We start from the raw sequence: 24,961 nt of genomic DNA, 5'->3' as shown, positions 1-24,961 counted from the left end.
AGAGCATTTAGAAAGTAAATATTACAACAGGGAAAAAAAGGTCTAGGGTCTACTTTATTAGCCCTTGATCAAAAACCCTGCATGCATTGAGTAAAGAATATCAGAAGACCATTTGCCAAGTTAACAAGCCTTTCAAACCACAGACAGTCTGAAGGCTTAGCCTAAACAGTCTTCACACATTGTAGGGCAAATCAGAATTCATGATTGAACGAGAAATGTATATTAGTTGTAGGTTTTTAAGATGAAAGAAATGGTTGCTCAAAACACCTTAAAGAGGGGCTGATTTTGTGGAAACCTTGTGAAAGTTACTTCTATCTCTGGTCTATCGCTCAGCCAACTCCTCCTCTTACTAATCTTCACAAGTGCGGTGTGACACAGCTTCTATTTTCAGAATAGCTTCGCCCTGTGTAGAATACATTTTCCGATACTACTCAGTCTTAACACCGACAATTTACTCTTTGATCCACAGGGGTGTTGTGACATGAGATCTGTATGTTGTTGAGTTGCTCGCACATTACACTCCGAAAGCAGCTCATATATACTTTTATTTTGTGCAAGTCAGTTTGAATCATACTGTCGTTAAAGAAAGCTCATGTGCACATCTGGTGAATAAGTCTTAACAAATAGGACACTGGTCTCCATTACCACCACAACAACACTTTACACAGTGTGCTGCAAATGTAGACATGGAAATAAGAGAGATGCAGGGTAATTATACATGTGCATTCCTATAAATTATATTTAACGTTATCAATTTGATAAGTTAAATGTCTGCAAAGAACCTTTAATAAACAGCGTTGCTACTATAAATTTCTGAGCTGTTACTGTAAAATAAAATGAGGAGAACCTTGTCAGCTACTGGTAGAATTGAACTTGATGTGATTAAAACTCTCGTTAATTCACATATAGTGTACAATTTCTATATAATTTCTGTCATATATAGCATACCAAGTGTGTGCTACTCAATAGTTAATGTAATTACCATTTGCAGCTAGCCTTAACTCACTATCGAATCTGTAATTGTATTCTGCTTTTGCTTTTAACGCTATTTGCCATGACCGCTCAAAAGCAAGACTTGCAACATCACTTTTCAAATTTTGCCATACATTATAATGGCTTTTAGAGCTGTTTTACTTGCTTTATGTTAATACTGTCTAACTTATTTAACAGAGCAATTTGTAATATTTAATGTACTGCATTTCAGATTTGCATTAGTGTAGGATTTAAGTAAAGGTGTTTTTTTCTCCAATATAAAATACACCTTTTTGCAACTCAGAATGCAAAGAATTTTGGAGATTATAAAATATGTTAATGAATTTCAGTTTAACAGCTCTCATATTAAAAGTAGCTGTCAAACGTCTTAAGATATCTTCCTTGTGGGGCTCTGTTGCCTTTTTTGTAAATATGAAGCTAAGCTAAGAAGCTGGGGAAATCCTTGCCCAAGGCCTTCTTTATGTTATATGTGGGTAATAATTTTGGAATCCTGTTGGCAATCTATATATATATATATATATATATATATATATATATATATATGTAGTAAACATAAAACAATTGTTGATGGGTTCTTTCACTTTGTGGATCTGTAAATAAAATTTTAGCTCTGAATTTGATCTTCATAGCCACCAAAAACAAAATTTACTTAATTTAAGATATAATCTTGATAGAAAATGTGTGGCTTTTTGTTGACATCCTATCTACTTTGCACTTATAACCTCTTTAACAAGACCAGATGTCACAGCAAATGTACTAAATAGAAAAGTACAGAAACAGTTTTCTTGTTTTAACATGAAATGTATGTTTTCTTCTTAAATTGTAAACAATAAAATGTAAATGGCATTACATACTGTAGAATTGCTGTAACTTTGTTTACTATCTGGGCCATTTACTTGCATTATGAACCACTCGGTTTGATAGGCAGCTGTCATACATGCTTTTTATACTGAGCCTAAGGGTTACTTATAATACTCACATTACTGTGTACAAATAAATACTATCGAGTGCAGTGCATAATGGGAAACAAAAAAAAAAAAATGCAACCTAGACTATATCAAAATTAAAATACAAATGGGAAGAGGGCACAGATAATTTATTCCACAATTTTGTGAAGCTGTTTCTTCTCCAGTGTGGTTTGTCTTTTTAAACACAGTGCTGTCTACATCAGTCGAGAATTAGATGTTTTATAAAGAGAAGTGTGCTCTCTTTGCCACATTACAAAGATGTAATGTTTCAGATTATGAGCAATAATGATTAAGTAAAAATTAAGAATTGATCTTGAATACATGCAAAATAAATTATGCACAAGCAATCTTTCACTGTTAGTGTAATTAAGAGTGACATTAGTAACAATTAAAGAAGTCACATACTCTCTTTAGCTTTATGAACAAATGAATGAAATGAATAACAATTGCATGTTTATCCAAATTGAACCACATAAAGATTATTAAAAATACATTAAATCTAAATGATAATGGGATGGCTGAACATGATCTCTAATCTTGGTAGTAGTGCTCCTTGACCTCATTGTTTTAAGAATATTAAAGTCTGACAGCTTTAATTGTCAAAGTTGGTTGAAGAAGGTGATGAAGACCTATTTGGAAACATATTTTAGAAATTTTGGCATTTTCTTTAATGGAAGGACAAATAGGAAAAGTATACATGGAGTCATGGAGTAAAATGAAAATGAAACAGTGAAACAGCTAATTACAGACAATCAGTCATACTGACAGTAGAGTATGAAAATTATCTGTATGGGAACAACTTTCTCAATCCATGTTGTCTCCTAGACAAGTAACTGATCCGAAGGCCTTTTGAATTCCATATTTTTTGGAGGTTCCTGGATAGAGAGCAGCCGATTCTGGGGGATTTATTGGTGAGATCTACAAAATACACAGCAACTCTGATAAAGAAACATTAAAGATTGTAATGGTATAAAAGTATTGATAATGCCCATGTGAAAGACGAAGATTACAGATAAACATACCACTGGAAAATAGAAGTATGAAGAAGCCACCTCTAGTAATCCTGTGTTGCAAGCCATGAGAGATGGTGCTAAAATGATGCAAATTAAGCTGCTTGCATTCAGTGTTCATAGATTGTAGTCCTACATGTAGTCCAGTGTGAGTGGGTATGGTTCTTCTCAACATAAACCACAAGATATACCACTCATCAGCACATGCAAACATTTCAATTGTTCTTTCTTCTGACATCAAAACATTCAACTAATTTAAATGTTTGATGAATTAAAAATGTTTTTGCATACAGACCAATGAGACATGAAGGACATTCTACCCACTGTGAAGCATGGAGGCTGGTCTTGTTTGTGTGTGCTTTTTTAGCTCTTTTGCATCCTCTGATCCTGGTGTCCTTATAGGAATTGAGGGACAGATGGAATTTTTGCATTTACCAGAATGTGTTAGTCAAGAACCTGGAGCTCAAGTTTGGTCACACATGAACTTTCCAGCACAATAACGGTCTGAACCACGGAACCAAGTGTAAAACCAAATGGTTAATGGAACATGAGGTCAACTTTGTTCATTGGCCAACAAAACCTCCAGACCTCCATCCTATGGAAAAATCATGTTCTGTACTGAAAATAGCAGTCAGCAAGCACATGTCATATAACCTGGAGATGGTGGAAAGGTTTTGCATGGAGTACTGGTCAAATATAGCTCATGAGAAGGTGATGCATCTATTAAAAGTCTACAAGACTGTGTCCTCCATGCTATACAAAATACTGATTGGGGTCTGACTGAACATTGTGTGTTTAGACATTTTTTTAACACTGTGCTATTGAAGCATGCTATATTGATATTCATACAGTTCTATACATTTGTATGTATACAACATGCACACTTGTGTACACACTTAACCAAAGGCCTGAGTATACTGAACACATTTGCAGACTACTGTGTGTGTGTGTATTGAGCCTGCTTCCTAAATCCGGTATTTTTGATGAATACACTACCTGTAAGATTGGGGAAGTCAAGAGAACTCATCAGTCAACTGGTATTCACCTAGGAACAGCAGAGTCCACAATAGGGAAAGTAATTACCATTCATTAAATATTAACTCGACATTGGAATTCCATGCAGACAGCAGCACTATCATCTATACAGGCAGTCGCAACACAATTTTAAATGTGTTATCTTGCAAAAATATCGAGGCGTTTCCTCATTGCTGACTACTTTGGTGGAGACTGTGCTATACTATGACAGACACCTATTTTCTAAAAAGCCTAAAAGATCACATATTGCCTAATAGTCTCTCCATTCTGGCAAGTGGATAATTTATAGTAATTTTTAAGTACACTCTAACCTGTCATAATCTACAGAAACTGCTAAAAACATGGCATTACAGCAATACCATAGAGGTGTTTCTTGTTGGGGGGCATATAGTGGTTTCCAGTATGTTTGTTGAGGTTGCATTCTTGCTTATGGTATGGGATTTCATTTATCCACTCAAAGGTCTGGCTCAAAACAAATTGAAGATGGAAATTCCATTACCTAAAGCCAAGGTCCCATTCAAAATAGGCAAGTAGCCTCTAGCAAACAGGTAGTGCCAGGTTTATCATTTGCAATGTGCAGATGGGTCACATTTACATTTAACGTAAATGGTGTTTGATCATGTAAAAGCCTTTGTGGTACTGAGAGTTTGTTCTTCATTTATTAAAATATCTGGTAAACCACATCCACGATTTCACATTCCGGAACAAAAAGACGTTACTTAAGCAATTGAGTGGTTTAATATGTGGTGACTTGCAAGTTTGTTTGTTTTGGCATTATTTGTTTTTCTGCACTGGCTTATTTCAAAATAGTAAACTGCAGTATATATACCATAAACAGTCCAATGATGGCATTCAAAGGGTTCAAATCCTGGGTAAAGCAGTGCTGTTGTACCCTTGAGCAAGGTACTTCACTTAGATTGCTCCAGCAAAAATGCCCAGCTGTATAAATGGGTACAAATGTAAGTGTCCCTGGATAAGAGTGTCTGCTAAAATAAAATGACAAATAATGTAATGAGATATTATTTTAGATATCTATATACAACATCTATACAATGATTTTGCAGAATTTGGAACATCAGCTCAAACAAGAATAGTACAATGCTACCTAATAAAGCAGGAAATCAAGTTCAGGAAAACAGGCACATTTCAGTAGAATGTAATCCAAAATATACAGCAGACAAGCCTGATAAGTTACTGGATAATGTGTTATGGTCTCATGGTTATGAGTCAAAAATGTATGGGAACAGGGACCAACGTTCACATGGAAATAAAGGGAGAGCTCAATGTTAACACTGGCAAAGATCCCATCATGGAGTAGATTGTTGGGCTTTTCAGCTAATCCCTTTTGTGACTTAAGGAAATGCATATGATTTGGTATTTAATATATGTATATATGTTACAACATATTTGTAATATATGAATGACATGTTGTCAGTATTTGTGACTGGAGCATATACACTTTACACTTGTGTAATGTGATCTTTCGCATATATTGTCCAATATGGAGTGTCTATATGGGTTAGCACCCCAGCTCTTAAAATGCCTTCATGTTGCTTTTCAGACAGCTCAGTTTCTTACAGTAGCTTTCTTAATGAGACTGTGGTGAGCATGCGGAGTACGCTTCTCTCTCTTTCACAAGTGGTCTTGGTGTTTCTTCACATCAGATGCTGATAGTATGTTTTTAATCTTTAATGCAATGGCCTTCCCTTTCAACACGCTCTTTGGTCTTTTTTTGTCCTTTAAAAATGCGGTTTATGTTCTATGTGTAAATAGTATAATAATGGTTTTCCTCCATACAGACATTACATAAAAAGAGAAAGACAAAAGGTTGTGGTGTTGTGGTCCCCGTAACACAAGGTATTTTTTGTATTATCTGTTACTGTACTGTCATACAGACTGTGTGTGTATATATATGGTATATTTGCAAATACACAGTTTCTTCTTTTGCTTATCACATATTTCTCAGAGTCTTGCAGTAGTAACATTATTACCAGCTTATCCGCTTCTCATCTTAGTTGACTGCAGCAAAGTACTCTTGTCGGATAACCTTCACAGGAAACCCTTACAAAAGTGACGGTAGTGCCAGGTTTTTTTTTTTTTTTTAAATATATGAAATGTAGATTGCAGCATGTACCATCTACTTTACAATTCTAATTTCAACTCTATTGACTTAGTTGGAAGACCTCAACCAAGGAACTTTATGATGAAATACAGAGATGCAAAAAAGAACCAAAAGGCCAAACATTCTGAGAAAATAAAACTTATCAAAAGAATATAGCCCCACCCCTTTTTATATCTTTAAATATATTTTAAAAGCCTTCCTATTAGATATATTCTTTGCCATGAATACATTTTGAAGAAAGTGTTGAAGAGCATTTGATTCATGAAGTCCTTTGGCTGGAGCTGTGACAGGCTGTTTGTTCCTGTGAAATCTGGGCATATGTTCATGATTTCTGCATGGGCACTGTGGGGCAGTGAGAAGGCAAATGTTTTGGCAAGCTCCTAATTTCAAGCACAGGTGCTGCTCTGTTCTTACTCATTACTAGTGTGATACAAATCCAAAATGGACCGTTGCAATTCTCAATGACAGAACTATAAGGCTTTTAATGTCCTCAGGTGCCTCTATCCAGACAAGATAGAAAAGTAAAGTACACTTGCTTGTTTATTTAGTATTATCTCCATTTTTTTAAATACCAGTAATCAAACATACATGCCATTTGGCTGACAGAATTAAAATTAAATTAAATAGGAGGAAATGCAGTGGAATTAAAATGATTTAAACTGTTGTAAATACACCTTTAAAATACCTGCAGTTTAATCTGTCTAGAGACCGTAAGTATTGAATTATCTATTAGCAGCACTGCTTCAGATATTGAGATTCTTACCAGAGCTGTCAGTGTGGGTGTATTCATATTATGATGAAAATATCCACATATTTAAATACCTTTCCACTGCTGGAATGATTCATTAATGCTTCACAGAGTCACGCTGTCAAAATGTTTTCCCTAGGACCAAGAATACTTCAGCAGTGTATTGTTTTTACAGTTCGGTGTGCGTTCTTTTTCCTGTATGCCTTTAACACATTTTGAGAAGGTTCCCAGGGTTAAGTCAAGATCCAGGCTTAGAAAAACACCATGAGTCAACAGCTGAAATTGCTCTGTATGTAAATGCCACAGACAATTACATTTAAATCAAAAGTCTCTTTGTGGTGTTCTTCTCCGTGCAACAGACAGACACAAAGCAAAGCAGATGGAGACCCACCGATACATGAAAAGTACTTAGAAGACTTCTTGGAAGTGTTACACTCACCTCTGCTGATATGTATTTGTGATTCTGGCCTTCATTCATTAGTGGGCTGGAGTGATGCCTCCCTGGAGCTGGCTGATTGACTGGCTATAGAATGCAGTGGAATTCTCTCTTCTCTCTGCATGTGCAATCAGCGAAGCAGACACCCAGTGTTGACCTCCAGCCAGGATGCACTAAAGTTTCCAGTTAGTTTTGTGCATAAGTGTATTTTACTCAGAGAGGCTAGTGTGGTCAGATATTAGTCTGGTACAGCAGCTTTTTGCTGTTATCTTCTTATAAGCATTTGTGTCTTTTGTTTCATATTTCTTAATGTACTTGCAATATATCTTATTAACGGGCCAGTGTAAATGTATTTGCATGAGTCCTGCATGGTCTACCTCAGATTTCCATGCATTTAACTGGCATGGACAGTGCCATATAAGTGCCGTGAGAAATATGGCACTTGACGGATTTCTGCATGAGGGCCTCATGTCTTGCAGTCTGTCTCACACTGATGTAAGATGTTAGGGTCTAAATATGCTCTACATCTGAAATGTATAGAGTGTTAAGGTGGAAAATACAGCATTCAAGCTGATATAAGCAGATTTTTTCTTTGAATATAAGAAATGTGGCATGTCTCTTACAAAAGTAGCAAAATGCTACAAAACATAAATCTTGTAAATTCAGTACAAATTATCAGCTACCTAGCTATTTACATATCTATCTATCTATCTATCTATCTATCTATCTATCTATCTATCTATCTATATATCAGTGGGCTATTATGTTGGCATAAAAACTAAAGTGTTAAATGCCATGCATAAGTGTTCTTCCATTTTGAGCCAAAACAAAGAGCAGCAAGTGACACAAAGCAAAAAGCTCACCACATGCCCCAACTCTGAAGCCACTTGCTAGTTCCTGTTCATCAAAAACCATGCATTCAGCATTAAAACATAACACTTAGCTGGTTGTGTACTGTGACCTTAACATAGCACTACACCATGCTTACAGGCACTTTCTGTTCCTAGTATCCACTGTTTTGTGCAAAACATCCCTATCCCAGAGCATGGTGGTATAAGGATAACATAATGATAGATGAGACATATTTACCAAGACTAGTTTTACTTCTTGCATGAAGGGAATATTCTTCATTAAGAACATTGTGGCAGAAATGTTGTATATTTGAACTCAATTAACACCAAGCATTCTTACATCGTGTCATACTTTATGCCTTCTTCCTTTATCTCGAACACTGGATTATGGGTAATGTCCTACAACATAAAAATCAGATGTATGATCATATCATAGCATGTAAAAAAAAAAGTATTAAGAAAACCTGACTGTATTTATGATGTTTTAAACCAATTAAAACATCTCCAGTACTTTTCTCTGCTGTAGCCTTTCTTGATGCAGCTGGGTTGTAGAGGCTTCGTGGGGAATGGGACTCCCAACCTGGGATTCAAATACCCATCAATTAGTGAGAAAATGTAAATACTGCATGATTAGAATGAAGTAGTAATGTACATTTGAATGTGGAATAGAAAGCTGTGTCTTGAAATGGCGAACATTATTATTTGATACTCGTTATTAAGGTTGAAGAAGACAACTAAATGGCTTCCAGATTCCCAAAAGACTGCTGGCCATCCTTTGATTAGCAATGTATTATTTCCAGTATACAGGACCAAATAGATGACACCCGATGTATCTCAAGGTGTTACTGGCCTAAAAAGGGTTAATTACTTTGGAATTAATCAATTGAAATCGTAGGCAATATTTTTGCCTTATTTCCCAGCCCATCAAACAATCATAAGGGCTGTTTTAACTTGGCAAGCTCTTTCCCAGCAAGTAACTAATGAGTGTTTGAGAATTGAGAAAACAGAATATTTAATCACTTGCAGCCTTACATTTTTGTATTAGGTCATGATTGTCTGCCGATATACTACCAGAGGGGATACATACAGCATTTAACCTAACAGAAGCCTTCATTTGCAATACCATTTTCAGTTTCCTGTAATTATTTACTTAGTAGCACTTTGAATATTTTTCCATTCAATTAATGTGGAATTATACATTAATCATCAACAGTGTGTAGGAAGCAATGTCAATTATAAATGGTAAGGAAAACGTCAGTTTAAATGTTACTTTTTTGTTTGATTTATGTAGCAGTTCTTATTGCTGTTTTTAGAAATTACCATACTGAGCTGTCCTCATAAGAAATCAGTGTAATTCATTTAGCAGAAAGTAAAAGAAACTGCATGAAATAATGTGGGTTTCACAATGAGCTACCAATGTATTGTATAACCACACATTTAACAGCAATGTTTACAAATATTAAAATATCACACTAAATACTATGTATCTGCATTAACTATAGTACCATGAAAAGCTATTTTCCATACGTCTGATTTTCTGCATTTTTGCATATTTTTCCCATTGAATTTGGTCAAATCTTTTTGTGGGTTGTAGTAGCATATAAAGGGAGTCTATGAGAAAGAATGAGACCATGGTTTTGGTGGTTCTTTCATGCATTTGGTGTTGGTGTGCAAGTTAATGAAACAGGCAATCTGCAAGTGACAAAGGGTTCTAGAGGCACATCATACCACAATCAATATAAATTCCTGAAGACCTGGAAAAACGCTGTTGATGCCTATTAGTCTGGAAAGGATTAAAAAGCCATTTCTAAGGCTCTGGGTCTCCACCGAACCACAATCAGAACCATATTGTCCAAATGGAGAAAGATTGGGATAGTAGTGTGAATCTTCCCAGGAGTGACCGTCCAACTTCTCCAAAATCATCCAGGAAGACACAAAGAACCCTAGAATAATATCAAGGGGTCTGCAGGCATCTCTCTTGCCTTGGCTAAGGTCAGTGTTCATGACTCCACCATCAGAAAGACACAGGGCAAAAATGGTAACAAGGTGGAAACCACTGCTCACTAAGAAGAACACGAATGTTCATCTCAAGTTTGCCAGAAAGCACAAAAGTGGAACTCTTTGGCCGACATTGACCCTGTTATGTTTGGCGAAAACCAAACCCTGCATTCCACAGTAAGAACCTTATACCAATGGTCAAGCATAGTGGTGGTAGTGTCATGGTTTGGGGATGCTTTGCTGTACCTGGGCGCTTTGCCATCATTGAAGAAACCATGAGTTCTGCTCTGTATCCGAGAATTTTACAGGAGTATGTGAGTTGAAGCTGATGCACAGCTGGTCACGCAGCAAGACAATGATCTGAAACACAAGCAAATACTTTTTCATGGTACAGTATATCACTCTGTGAAGGAGCTGAAATCGCCTGACGGCACTCCTCCTTCACTTTAGACAGATTAGTCCACTAAGGACTAATGCAACATATACACAAACTTGTAGCCACATATCGCTATCACTGTTGTGAAGTCGAGCTGTTTTTGTTTCAACGTAAAATGAAAATGCAATGTTTGTTTATAACGCAAAAGAAAACACTTACATGAAGAAATATAAGCCATCGCATGCAGGGTGCACACTGTGTGAGATGGGGCATATTTTAATCTTGTTAACTGATACCGGCTTGCGTGATAGTATAAAACTCTTTCAGGGTGTTGATTTTATGACTGTTTGCAACTCCCGCAGTAAAAGGTAATGTTTTTAAAGGAGCGTGCACGTGCACAGTATCGTAATTTACGAGGCTTGAAAAGAGAAGTGATGTGTATTGAGAGGGGGATTCAGTAATAGTGTTCATGGGAGAGTTTACTATGGAGGACATATTGTATCCCTGGCAGAGAATGGTATGATCTGGTGGGAGGGGCTTTAACATTATATAAAAGGGCTCTGTTGCACCGGAGTGGGGAGAGAGAGTTACAAGCCAGAGCGAGTGGATGGGCTCTGGGAGGGTCTGCTTAAAACCCCCAATCTACGACGACGACGACGACGACGACAGAACTTGTTTGTTTGTGATTCCACTCTCTGTTTATTGAGAGTTTGTATTTTGTTTTGTTTCCAATTTATTAAGTGTTTCTTTTGATTTACTTTGTCCTATTTCTTGTTTTGTTCCTGTGTACTGCTCATTTTTAGTCTTCCGGGCATCAAACAATCTTAGACTTTCTGAGAATTGTGCTCCAGATTGCCCCTTCAGTATTACGGCACAAGGCTCCACGCTTACACACTCTATTGGGAATGTATTTCTATTTCTAACTCTGATTAAACACTTCTCAAATTGTCTTTGGTGTACACCGCATCAGAATGTTGACCTACCTGTGAAGAGCAAAGTACAATCCTGTACCGTATTGTGTTTTAATTTATTTTCAGAGACCACTTATAAATAAAGATGTGGTAAGGTACAAGTTTGTAATTTTCGATTAGATTAACGTTTTGAGTTGGTTTAGGACCTTGAGAGATTTTTTCAATGTTAGAACCAAAAACATATAATATAACATTGTAAGAGAGCCAATTCAAATGATACATCTATTCAAGAAATCTGCTTTCATGTATAGGTCTAGCACTTGACTGTTTGTTGGATTATTTGAAGCACAAGTCAACCATAATTACTTGTGTTATTAGGGAATACTTTTTTAATCATATGTAGCTTCAAGGTTTAAATAAGTGCCATCACATGAATCAGATTACTATTAATACATACATTTATTAAATCAATTGAACTGCATCAACATTAAAGAATGTTTGAAGGCTAAACAAGTTATAAACACATTATTCTCACAAATAAATAAAAACACTAATGTCTCAATTTCTTCTCCCACTTCGATTAAGTCCACAAACATGCTAATAAAGCTTCCAGTTTCCATTCCCTTATTTTTGTCAGATACCAGTAACTCATTCAGTTTGATTACATCACTTGATCCCTGTTTACAAAATGCAATTCTAGTAGCAAGAGCTATACATAAGTAGCAGGATTCTTCCTAGATGGTCTTGCATGCACTAATGAGTGACCTCAGAGATAATGCTCGACCCTGTCTTTTCAAAGTCAAGCCTTTGATGGTTAGGAATTCCTAGAATTCCTAAATACAATCTGGGAAAAATCACAAAAGGCAGAGTGAATGAAATGTGACATCACAAATAAATACATAACTGAATATAATTTCTTAGATAAGAAACTTGCTAAAAATATCCTCCTCAAACCCATTGTACTTACTGTCCCAGTAAACACCAGTATACATTTCCCAGAATTCCCCGTTTTGCCTGCTTGTACAGAAATACATATTCTATTCAATGTAGAATATAGTCATACATCTCAATTATAGTGGATCAGTTAATATACCATGGAATAAATTATTGAACTATTTCATAAATTGTATTAATTCAAAACACTATGTAATTAGACCTTAGACCTCCTTCATTGCCCTCAGAGATGTAATATACAGAATATAAAAAAAAATGAATATGAATATGAATATGAAATAAGAAAATATAAGAAAATAAGAAAAGTAAGAATAAGAAAAGTTCTGAAATATATATATATATATATATGTATACACTCACCTAAAGGATTATTAGGAACACCATACTAATACTGTGTTTGACCCCCTTTCGCCTTCAGAACTGCCTTAATTCTACGTGGCATTGATTCAACAAGGTGCTGAAAGCATTCTTTAGAAATGTTGGCCCATATTGATAGGATAGCATCTTGCAGTTGATGGAGATTTGTGGGATGCACATCCAGGGCACGAAGCTCCCGTTCCACCACATCCCAAAGATGCTCTATTGGGTTGAGATCTGGTGACTGTGGGGGCCAGTTTAGTACAGTGAACTCATTGTCATGTTCAAGAAACCAATTTGAAATGATTCGACCTTTGTGACATGGTGCATTATCCTGCTGGAAGTAGCCATCAGAGGATGGGTACATGGTGGTCATAAAGGGATGGACATGGTCAGAAACAATGCTCAGGTAGGCTGTGGCATTTAAACGATGCCCAATTGGCACTAAGGGGCCTAAAGTGTGCCAAGAAAACATCCCCCACACCATTACACCACCACCACCAGCCTGCACAGTGGTAACAAGGCATGATGGATCCATGTTCTCATTCTGTTTACGCCAAATTCTGACTCTACCATCTGAATGTCTCAACAGAAATCGAGACTCATCAGACCAGGCAACATTTTTTCAGTCTTCAACTGTCCAATTTTGGTGAGCTTGTGTAAATTGTAGCCTCTTTTTCCTATTTGTAGTGGAGATGAGTGGTACCCAGTGGGGTCTTCTGCTGTTGTAGCCCATCCGCCTCAAGGTTGTACGTGTTGTGGCTTCACAAATGCTTTGCTGCATACCTCGGTTGTAACGAGTGGTTATTTCAGTCAAAGTTGCTCTTCTATCAGCTTGAATCAGTCGGCCCATTCTCCTCTGACCTCTAGCATCAACAAGGCATTTTCGCCCACAGGACTGCCGCATACTGGATGTTTTTCCCTTTTCACACCATTCTTTGTAAACCCTAGAAATGGTTGTGCGTGAAAATCCCAGTAACTGAGCAGATTGTGAAATACTCAGACCGGCCCGTCTGGCACCAACAACCATGCCACGCTCAAAATTGCTTAAATCACCTTTCTTTCCCATTCAGACATTCAGTTTGGAGTTCAGGAGATTGTCTTGACCAGGACCACACCCCTAAATGCATTGAAGCAACTGCCATGTGATTGGTTGGTTAGATAATTGCATTAATGAGAAATTGAACAGGTGTTCCTAATAATCCTTTAGGTGAGTGTATATATATAACAATCTTTCAATCCCATTAACTGCTTCTATGCTTCTGAGTTTATTGGTTATATCTTACATGGAAGTTATTTAACACAGTTTAGGCTAAGGATTTATCTCTGTAAATGTGATTCATAAGTACTTAAATGAGAAAATAGTGTATTCATTAAACACCGATTTTAATAAAAGTTTGGATCTTAAGGGGCAATTTTCACATCAGAAAGTGTTATCATAAAAATACCCCCCATAGGGATAAAGAGAAAATGTCAATAAAGTTTAATACCTCACATTTTTTAAATAAAATTATGGAGTTTGATAATTGTGTTTCAGTGTTTGTGGTTACCTGAGGTCTTATAAATCTTATACCTAGATTCACATGTCCTGTAGAAGAGAGGCTGTCAATTTCATTTCAAAGCAAGGCTGTATTTTTCAGGCATCAGGGCAGTGTTTTACAGAAGTGCATTGCATAGTTAAGCAATTTGAGGCATGTCTTGCGTCCCCCTGATATTCTGACCACCTTTGTGTTACCCAGGCTTTGTGAGTCTAGATTCTATCTGACATAAAAGCACTGCCTCAGACAGACTGGTGCTAATCTTATCCCAAGATGGATAAACAATTTCTACCTGGCATGAATGTTGAACAGATGTTGAATTGTGAACCCTGATCAAGGTCTGTCTTTATTTTAAAAATGTGCTTGGGGGCATATTTGGTATGCAGTTACATGCTCCTTCAAGGCTACACTGAGGTAATTAACAAGACAACAATTAACAAAATAAAACTTGTAGAGAAACTCTACATTTGTTATCACACAAAATATGGACCCCTTTGGAAATTAGGCTTCCATGAATAATCATTTTCATTGTGAATAGCCTTTGCTTTAGGAGAGACATGTCCAACTTTGAAATCAGATCCTTCACAATGATAGTCCCCCCAAAGGGAGAAAAAAATGATAGGCTGGAGGTATCTATAATGGTGAACTTTAACAAAAGCTTACTTGCCGATAATCTTGTGTTAAGGTAAATTGGGATAATCTGGTTTTATGGGTTCAGTGACTGCAGTGACGCAAGGCTTTGTGCAGTGTGATAGATGCTGTGTGACATGTGCACCTGACTGACATTGCACCAGCTTCTTACACACAAATCACCGAAGGATAAAGTTAATAGCCAATAGTCTCTATTACTCTATTTATTCCAGACCTGTGAATTTCAAGGGGAATATAAAACCTCCTTTCACTGACAACATGTAACAGAAGACACCATGTCTAAAATAAATGCCAAGTAATTACACTTATCCAAAAAATAACAAACACATAGTAATATGCACTATAATATAACATTTCACATAGAGTATATAATCTGAGGTTGCAGATGAATAAAAGTCTGTGATTTTGAACATAGCAGACAAGTATTAAAACCATACCATTCAATCAGAAAAAATACAGTGGAATGCAATGGAGATCATGTAAAGGTGTAAAATAATATATTTATTTTATTTCTCTACATTTAAGGAACAATACAAATATATATTTCAAAACAAGTCCACAATAAAACATGCTTATTCAATTGTAAGTGAAACAAGGATTGTATGGATGGAATGTGTATTTAGCTGAAAACCTGCATCACTGCCAAAGGACAAAGACATTCATACTGTACATGAATGAACACATATAGTCCTGTGAAAAGCATCAGGAAATACACCAAGTAGTCTCAACCCTTCTCCTGAACCATGCCATTGGGGTTTTTAGACATGAAACAAATCAGATTTAAACCATGAAATATGAAAACTCATTCCTTCATGCAGTACATTAGAATGAATTAAATTACATGTTTTTGATGACTGGGTCTGATAGAGGCAGGACCACTTCTATGCATTCCAGGTAGCTTTGATGTTGTTCATTTTGTTGTTGTTTTCAAATCTTCAGACAACATCACCAAGTCGAATGTAACCCCCCAACACTTGTTTGATTTGGTGGTTTAAAAGATGGAAACACCCTTATCAAATGTATTTATTCCCCCCCTACCCCAAGATAACAAAGGCTTTTCAATAGTCTTCTATTGGAATAATCTGTAATACACCACTAAATATAATTCTTTGCCTTCTTTGTTGAGTCAAAGCTGTTAATTGAGATATTCAGTGAAAACTAATGATAATAGCCTTTAGAAAGGTCCTTTGTAAATGGACTCTGATTGTTCCTAATGATGTGGTGCATTTCTTCATGGGTTTATCCTATTTGATCATGTCATTGTGTAACAGTGTACTTAGATTACCAAGAAATAATGCCCACAATTTTGTACTATTCACCACCCAAACTGAGCATTATATAAGCAGATGATAATTAAGACATACAACAGGCTCATGCAGAGTATTTCATTTGTTACTACTTAGTAAACATGCACTTAGAAGGGGAATGATAAGCAGCTTTAACAGTTATTGTTCTGACTCATATTCATGTTAACAAAACAAACTGCAGATAGCATATTGTAGTACAAGGCCAAACACAGTCAAGTAGGACAGTGTGCAAAAACAACAGAAGCCTGAGCACACCGTAGCTATTTTCTGAACCTGGGCTTGCAGAGGTGCAATATAGAATTAAGTAATGCAGGAAGAAGGTACTAATGTCACCATGAAGAAAATAACACAATTCATATCCTCAAAGTGGCTCAACTAAATTCAGTATTTCATTGTGGTCTATCTGGCTAATTTAAATCATTTTGAGAACCTGGTTTATAGCATGTTTTAAATAGCAGGAATCAACTTTATGCAACATCATACAAAAAGAAAAATACATGCATAAACAATTAAAAATATATATGATATACATATTCTACTATATATATATATATATATATATATATATATATATATATATATATTGAAACTGCAGGTGAATTGATTAGTCTGAAGACACTGGTAAAGTATTGTTGCTGAACACTGGGAAGATTTGAAAATATGTAACCTAATTTATTTTTGCCAGCTGCAGATGTGAAACTCTACAGTTGTTGATCAGAGGAGGGTGTGTAGTCTCTGTGAAGCACTCTTTCATCTTAGGTGGTTAGGTAGCCTGTGCTCTTCTGAAATGATAGGCCTATATACGTAAACATTACAATAGCTTCATGTGGATAACCTTGTTATTTGATAATATTTGTTTACACAAGGCAGTGAGTACATTGTCACATACACATTAAAGGCTATCTGTCCTGATCATTTAAAGTTATATATTAGATTCGACTGGGATGTAGGGAAAGCCATATTTCTCTCTTTTCCAAGCCCGTTCCAAACAGCTGAAGTAATCAGACAATATTTGTCAGGGAAGATATATGTAATAAAATATTCTATATAATAATATAGTGTAAAATATAAACACATGACCACAAATACATGTATTCACGTATGTGGGTAGGTAATATATTGATTTTCCAAATGGTGTTCAGTAGTAAAGGATATAGAAAGTGATTTTAGCTCCTCTAGAGAGCGCTATTGAAATACTCATCATTGCAAGGGACCTCACAACTGCACAATTCCCTAACATCCTCTTAAGAGGCAAACACAATTTAGAAGGATTTTCCCAAACAGTATTATTGTGTGTAGCTACTTCAAAATCATAATTAATCGCTTACTTGAGGTATTTCATTGTAGATTAGGACAAGTCTTTTTTTTTCCATTTGAAACGAAGCTGGTATACATTTATTAATTTGATTTGCAATGCACGCCTTATTTAACTAAATGCATTCAAGATAGATCTGTGGGTTTATATGCATTTTATTTGAACCGTGTAGTTCGAAATAAACGTAACAATAGCAATCAATACAATCCACATACATATGTAGCATGCATTATTTTGCTTTGTATTTCTGGAGACATAAATAATGCAAATTAATTGTATAGCTCTATATATCATACTTTTATGAGTGTGTCACCTGAAGTCAACTTTACCCAGTTCCCTTTATCAACCAAAGTAGGGGGATGGGATGGGCGGGACCTCCAATTGGTGAAACGAGCTGCCAATCAACATTACCTTAATCCCGTCCGGGAGGCAGAGAGGAGACGCGTGTCAGGATGCTTGAGTTCACTGCCTGGACCTCACTGAGTACAGGGCTCTGCTGCACTTTTTGCGCTCTTCGCTTTGACTTAAAAAATAGACATTTACTATTTGAATCATAATTATTATAAGTAGTATTCATCAAACGACCAGACAGTACAATCTGTGTAAATGCATTCAACGTAAAAGGTAGTGCTCGAGCTGTTTTCTGACTTGATTTAGGAATCATTTCTTATTCAATTAGAGGGGAGGATGTAGGCCTTTTCCAGTTCACAAAACCCAGAAGTTCAACAGAAGTGCTCTCTCTCTGCTGGGTATTTGCGAAGTGCTATCTGAACACACACGCAAATGACAGATAGGCGTGCCCTTGGGCTGTGAGTCACAAACCTGTGCTATATAAACTAGAATAGCCTTTAATCCGCAGGACTGGGGACAGATCTGGAGACCTGTGCACACGGATGAGGGATATTTAATATTGTTCACAAAACGGAAACTAATTAGCTACTACTACTACTACTACTACCACCCTTAAAGAGGGGCTGCTACTTGTAACAGCACCACCATTGCAACAACGTGAAAGAGGCAGAAAGCTGTAGTCTGCATTGGACGAATGATACGCAGCAAAGGCAAACTAATATATCTAACAAGTAGTAGTAGTAGTAAAAGGAGAAAAGCAATCGGGAAAAGACGCGTTCAACTTGACCAGCTGTGTTGCTTCTAAACGGCATTTTGTACAGTGCAGTCTCCGGCACAGCTGGAAAACGGCAAGAGAAAAGACTTTCCCGTTGACATAAAGTAGCTGTGCACTGCGACCATGGCAGATGAGGACCATGCTGGCAGCAGCCCGGGAGCCGAGAGCTGCAATCTCAACGTGCTGACCTGGGAGCAAGTGCAGCGCCTGGATAACATTTTGACAGAGACGATTCCCATCCACGGCCGAGGCAATTTCCCCACGTTGCAGATGAAACCCCGGCAGATCGTCAAGGTGGTGAGGAGCCGCCTGGAGGAGAAGCAGATCCCGGTGAGAGACGTGCGGCTGAACGGCTCTGCGGCCAGCCACGTCCTGCACGAAGACAGCGGGCTGGGGTACAAGGACCTGGACCTCATCTTCTGCGCCGATCTGAAGGGGGAGGCGGAATTTCAGACTGTCAAGGATATTGTTTTAGACTGTCTCCTGGATTTCTTACCCGAGGGGGTGAACAAGGAAAAGATCACACCTTTAACTTTAAAGGTAATTGGTTTCTTTTATGGGAGATATATGCGCTTTCTAGAGGTTGGCCGTGCATTTCCCCATATGCAAAGTCCGATCTGCTAAAATAACACAACCACCTGTGGCGGATAAAATAGAAGATTCAATTAGACCCGTTGACTGATACTTGTTTAAAACCACGGTTTTACTAAGAGGATTGTAATAAACCAGTTTAAAGGGGATACTCACTAATTGAGTTTTTTAAGCTACCGAAGTACGAGGTAGAGAAAGTGTTGCGCGCAGCTTCTGTGTAAAAGTAATGGAAGGAATAGTTATTATACAATGATATGCATGAACTGTATTAATGAATAACATTTATATTGTCACATTGGATTAACCAGCTCCTTCATTTTCATATCTTTCAGTTATAGACAAGTCTTTCTTTTCAAACACAATGCACCCTAAATGTCTTTATTTTAAGTTTGAACATTTACTACACTATATTTGCATTGAATAAAAACACAAATGCCAAGAACCAAATGGCTTAATTAGAGAATGTTTGCACTTCTTTTATAATTGATTGTGAATAGAACACCCTTGTGTGAGAGAAGTTTTTACTCTTCATATGTTCTGTCTGTCTGAGTTTGTTGTTTTACTTCAACTTAGAACACATTTTTTTTCTTCTTCTGTAATTTCAAGGAAGCCTACGTTCAGAAAATGGTGAAGGTCTGCAATGATTCGGACCGGTGGAGCCTCATTTCCTTGTCTAATAACAGTGGCAAAAACGTAGAGCTGAAGTTTGTGGACTCCCTCAGGCGCCAGTTTGAGTTCAGCGTCGACTCCTTCCAGATCAAGTTGGACTCTTTGTTGCTGTTTTACGAATGCTCGGAGAACCCAATGACGGAGACCTTCCACCCAACCATCATTGGCGAGAGTGTCTATGGAGATTTCAAAGCTGCCCTGGACCATCTCTGTCACAAAATAATTGCCACCAGGAACCCCGAGGAGATCCGAGGAGGGGGGCTTCTCAAGTACTGCAATCTGCTGGTGCGGGGCTTCAGGGCCGCGTCTGAGCCCGAGATCAAGTCCCTGCAGCGCTACATGTGCTCGAGATTTTTCATTGACTTTTCAGATATAGGAGAGCAGCAACGGAAACTGGAGTCCTACCTACAGAACCACTTTGTGGGGCTTGAGGACCGCAAGTACGACTATTTAATGACTCTACATGGGGTGGTGAATGAAAGTACTGTGTGCCTAATGGGACACGAGAGAAGGCAGACCCTAAACCTTATTACCATGCTAGCCATTCGCGTCCTGGCAGAGCAAAACATCATCCCCAATGTGGCTAATGTCACCTGCTACTACCAGCCTGCCCCTTATGTGGCAGATGCCAATTTCAATAATTATTACATTGCCCAAGTTCAGCCTGTGTTCGCCTGCCAGCAACATACCTACTCAACCTGGTTACCCTGTAATTAAGAGAGCGGACAGGGAGATAAGGGATGCATCTAAATTTATGTATTAAAGGGGTTGAACCAGTTATACAAAAGAATCAGTGTTTTGGTGGCAAAGTGATCTGCTCTAGCATTCATATTTGATAAGCCTTGTGTTTTTCATGTTATATTAGAGTGAGATCTAGAAGTTGGAGAAATTGGTTTCAACTCCACAGAGGTCTGTCATAAGCCTTAGAGCTTAAGCTTTCTCTGCAAAGGATAAGAGAAGGATGCAATGACATCTTGGGCAAGCAGTGTTAGTCCCAAAGCCTCTATAAAGCAAGTACTGGAAAGCCCAATAATGATATTCAGTGAAGTTTGAGAAATGTGGGGAACTGGAATATTCTGCAGAATTGGCTGTAATGTTTGGATCGATCCTAAAACGATGTAGAAAAATTAATTGTAGAGGTCACAATATGCGGGTCATGCATTGCACAAACGGAGGGTGCGAGAGCTACTTGCTTTAATAGCGTGGCTTATCGATCCACCTTTGAAGTCTGTAGAAAGGGCATAAAAATAGCATCAAACATTGCTATTGTGATCTGTGGCTCCTGGCTTAAACGTTTCATTATCTGAAATGTGAGTTTGTAGATAAAATTGACCTAAACCTGACATGTTTACAGACCAAAGATTTTTTTTTTTAAATACCCAAGTAAAAAAAAAAAAGAATAATTCTATATTTGTATATGTGAACATGAGTACAAAAAAGTGCCTAATTCATACAGTAAAAGGAGACAGTAAGTAAACAAGTTAATTAGTTATGTGGATAAACACAATTTTACGTTTTCAGGGACACAAGACAAAAAAAACAACTTTTAAAAAGCTAAAAAAATCCCTAAAGCTTGTGAATGTGTAAGTGTAAAAGCCCTATTTTCGTGGCAAACACTTGTACAGAATGATCCTTGCTATCCATGTTCATGTGTTTGTAAGGTTTACATTATGGTCTTTGAATCTGTAGCACTAGGGACGTATTCTGTAGTACGGTACTGTGTGTGTGCTCTGTTTTAAACAGGATGTCTCAAGACATTGGATACATTTGCAGTTATTTGGAAAGCTGCATCAAAACTAAAATCTGAACTTTTAAAGGGAACAGTGTTGTAAAGGAAGATTACAGCTACCGGGGGGATTGGTGAGCCATAATTGTTTGATTCATTTCTTTTCTTCATTTTTTTTAATTGCATCCAGTGTCACATAAAGAATACTGTATAACACAGGTACTCATTTTTACCTGACAAAAATACTTGATTTTCAACCAATTTACACATATGCTGGGTCTTTTCCTTCTATAATCAAACTTTAAACATTGCATTCCAGATATCCGCAGCAAAATAATTGACTCCTCTTGTTTCTGTGTTCATGTGTGTACTGTATCTGTGTATCATTGAAAATGCGTTTAATCCTTTAACCCTTTTAAATTGGCCTTCACTGATTTCTCTCAGGGCAGTGGTTATCGTGTATCTGTATATTTGTCATTTCTGGGGTAAAGGGAATATGACCACACGAGGCATAAGAATAGTGTAAAAAATCTGATGATGCACAGGATGTGGAGATGGATGGCTGAAAATCAGACTGAGAAAGAGAGGTGTTAAGTTTTCAGTCATATCTTCCTCATCTTCGGAAAGCAGTTTGTTTACTGTAGCACCTTTGCTGGGAATTCTGCAAGGGCTATCTAAGCTATTGAAATGCCTCTCATTATGTTTCCCCGAGAGCAAGTCCTTCTGTTGTTCGGTGGATCACGTGTATTTGGCTGTGTGTACAGTCTTTGACCTGCCTTGATTAATATTGTGAAGGAAGGTTTTGCTTCCAGTAGCCAGTTCTTTATAGGCTACAGATTAGAACTGAGACAGACTTGTCAAAACCTTAGCATTACTGTAGCTGTACTTTAGTGCTTTGAACGGAAGCAGGGGGGGAGGGCTGGGGAAATGGGATCAGCTGGTGACGGGGTATGTCTTTTCTTACCACAACTATTTGGTGTAAATAGGAGTCACTCTCTCTGAGAATAGGCGATACTGTGTAACAATGTTAAAACCACAGTGTTGCTGTGAGAAATTCCAAGCCATCAATATTTTTACACCAAAGACACTTTCACAAATTTCAGATTGTATTCCCCAAACACTGTAATCTGTCATTTTAGAATACAGTTTGTAGGCGATTGTTTCACAGAGTTGGATTCGATTGCATTTTTATACGGTTTATAAACAATTATGAGTTGAAAAGGGAATTGGAATAAACTTTTGCTGGCATTGAAAAGGGAAACCTTAAGTCATAACACCCTTATTCATTTTGTGTTATACATATTTACAACAGCTGGTCTTGCTGGATTGAGGTTATTATTTTACAAATGATGGGAGCTGTTTATTTTCTTACAGACTGAGGCTTATTGATTCATAAACGTTGCTTTGGATGAGACCAAATGCTAAGAAAATGATGAAAGACTTCTCCTGTATGACATTAAAAGGGTTAAAGGTAAAATGTTTTGTACCGAGGATATTGCATTGGTGATGTTTTTGGAAAGTTGACTTTATCACTCTGGAAACTGGGGTAACCTTTTTGTTTTCAACAGTGCTTTATAACTCATACTCCCATCACTTGATTTGCTTTTTTTTTTAATGAAATGTCTTACTTTTCCAGATTTTTTTTTCTTTTACACTTCTTACCATATGCTTTTGAATATGCTATTACATTAAGTTTAATAAGACAAGGTTGTGACGTAAACACTGTTAATCCAGAGTTGTTGGTCGTGTGAATTACCCTTGCAGTTAATCAGTGAATTGGAACAATGCTATTTGCATTCTTTTGAGGGGTTCCAACGGTGCGGTTCTGTTGCAGAACAAAGAGAGCCTGTCTAATTAATTTTATGATCTTGGTTATTCAAATTGTAAAACAGCTGTTCAATGTGTGATCAGGTTAATCATTGACGATGCCAGCATACTTTATTTTATTTTTTTTGATAAAAAAAAACAAAAAAAAAACTTGTATCATCTCCTGAGGGTAAATTCCTTTTGCATCATTAAAAACAAACTTGAAAACCATCTCAATGTGAAATCTTTAAAGTTTTTGTTTACATCTTAACAAAACCTGAGTTTCTTAGATCCTGTGACACTAACAGTTTGGTATTATTTTCAAGAATGTTGCATGCAATAAAATGTATGAAAATTCCCCCCCCCCCCCCCCCGATCTAAAGTAATAACCACACCATTGACTAAGTTGACTTCAATTTGATTGATATTCCTAAATATGAGGTGTTGATATTCCCTTAAGTAATATGTATTTCATTACATGTATGAATATAGTATATATGTTTTATTTTGTTTTGCTTGTTTTTGTTTTAATGATTGCTCTGTAGGAGGTCAAACAATATGAAAAACTGTCTAACTTAGAAACCTTGGGTGACTATTTGCAAGGCCTTGCAATATGAAGGAGGCTCTGTACATTTGCTTTTCCTACCCTCACCATATAAACACTGGCTTCTCAGATAACTTTTTGCAGCAGCAAACTATTCCTGGATTGGTTTGCTTGAGCTGGAGAGGTAGTAACTGAAAGTTTGGTCTTGGTGAGATATAAAACAAAACAAACAAACAAAAAATGGTACACAGACGTTTAACCGCTTCAATTTGTGTTATTGGCAGAGGGGAAAGATTGTACATTTTGTTTACATTATCCAATATTTGGATTTTTTTAAATAAAAGGACATTATTTTTTTTTCTATTGATCAGCGTCTGTTGTCCTGTATCTGAAATAGCTGGAGCTTTACTGATGAATCCTAAACTGCCCTCCTTTACAAATTCAAGAGCAGCACTTTTTAGAGAAGCTGGACATTCAGCAAGTTTCTGATTGGATCCCAATAAATAGACAAAATCCTGCCTTTTGCCTGCCAACTTCGACTGGTTCAGTCAGCTCGGAAAAACACATGCTAGCTTCTGCCAAAAATAGTTGGCTGTTTATTGAATGTGGGATTTGTATGAACCAAAAAAGACTTTAATGCTTTTGTCCCATACAGACCTTTGCCTGCTCATCAAATTTATATAGTTTACATGCTTTAAAGGGCACACAAGCATTCGTTTATCAAAATAAATTATTATAGCCTGGTTATTGTATTGGTTTACTCATCAAAACTGTACAATAAGCAAACATGTAGGAATGGGACCAAAAGGTGTTAAAACACATAATGCTTATATGTCAAAAAAACTGCTTCTTTTTATGTGGCCTAAATACAACCTGATTCAGAGTTGCAGTGATACATTGAATGAAGAGTGTTCTCTGGCTGCAGTACA

The 24,961-nt window shown here is 37.0% G+C and overlaps 1 protein-coding gene across 1 annotated transcript; it reads left to right on the top strand.

The window, feature by feature from the left end:
* The first annotated feature begins 18,028 nt into the window (after positions 1-18,028).
* tent5aa (terminal nucleotidyltransferase 5Aa) lies at positions 18,029-23,719 on the top strand. Its single transcript, XM_066702255.1, has 2 exons — positions 18,029-19,236; positions 19,894-23,719. The coding sequence occupies exons 1-2, from the start codon at positions 18,820-18,822 to the stop codon at positions 20,671-20,673; spliced, it is 1,197 nt and encodes a 398-aa protein (XP_066558352.1). The 5' UTR covers positions 18,029-18,819; the 3' UTR covers positions 20,674-23,719.
* Positions 23,720-24,961: the final 1,242 nt, after the last annotated feature.

Source organism: Amia ocellicauda, chromosome 1 (genome assembly GCF_036373705.1).
Source record: "Amia ocellicauda isolate fAmiCal2 chromosome 1, fAmiCal2.hap1, whole genome shotgun sequence".
Classification (NCBI taxonomy): Eukaryota; Metazoa; Chordata; class Actinopteri; order Amiiformes; family Amiidae; genus Amia; species Amia ocellicauda.
Note: the sequence above shows the minus strand (reverse complement) of the source record. Positions and strands in the feature narration are given on the sequence as shown.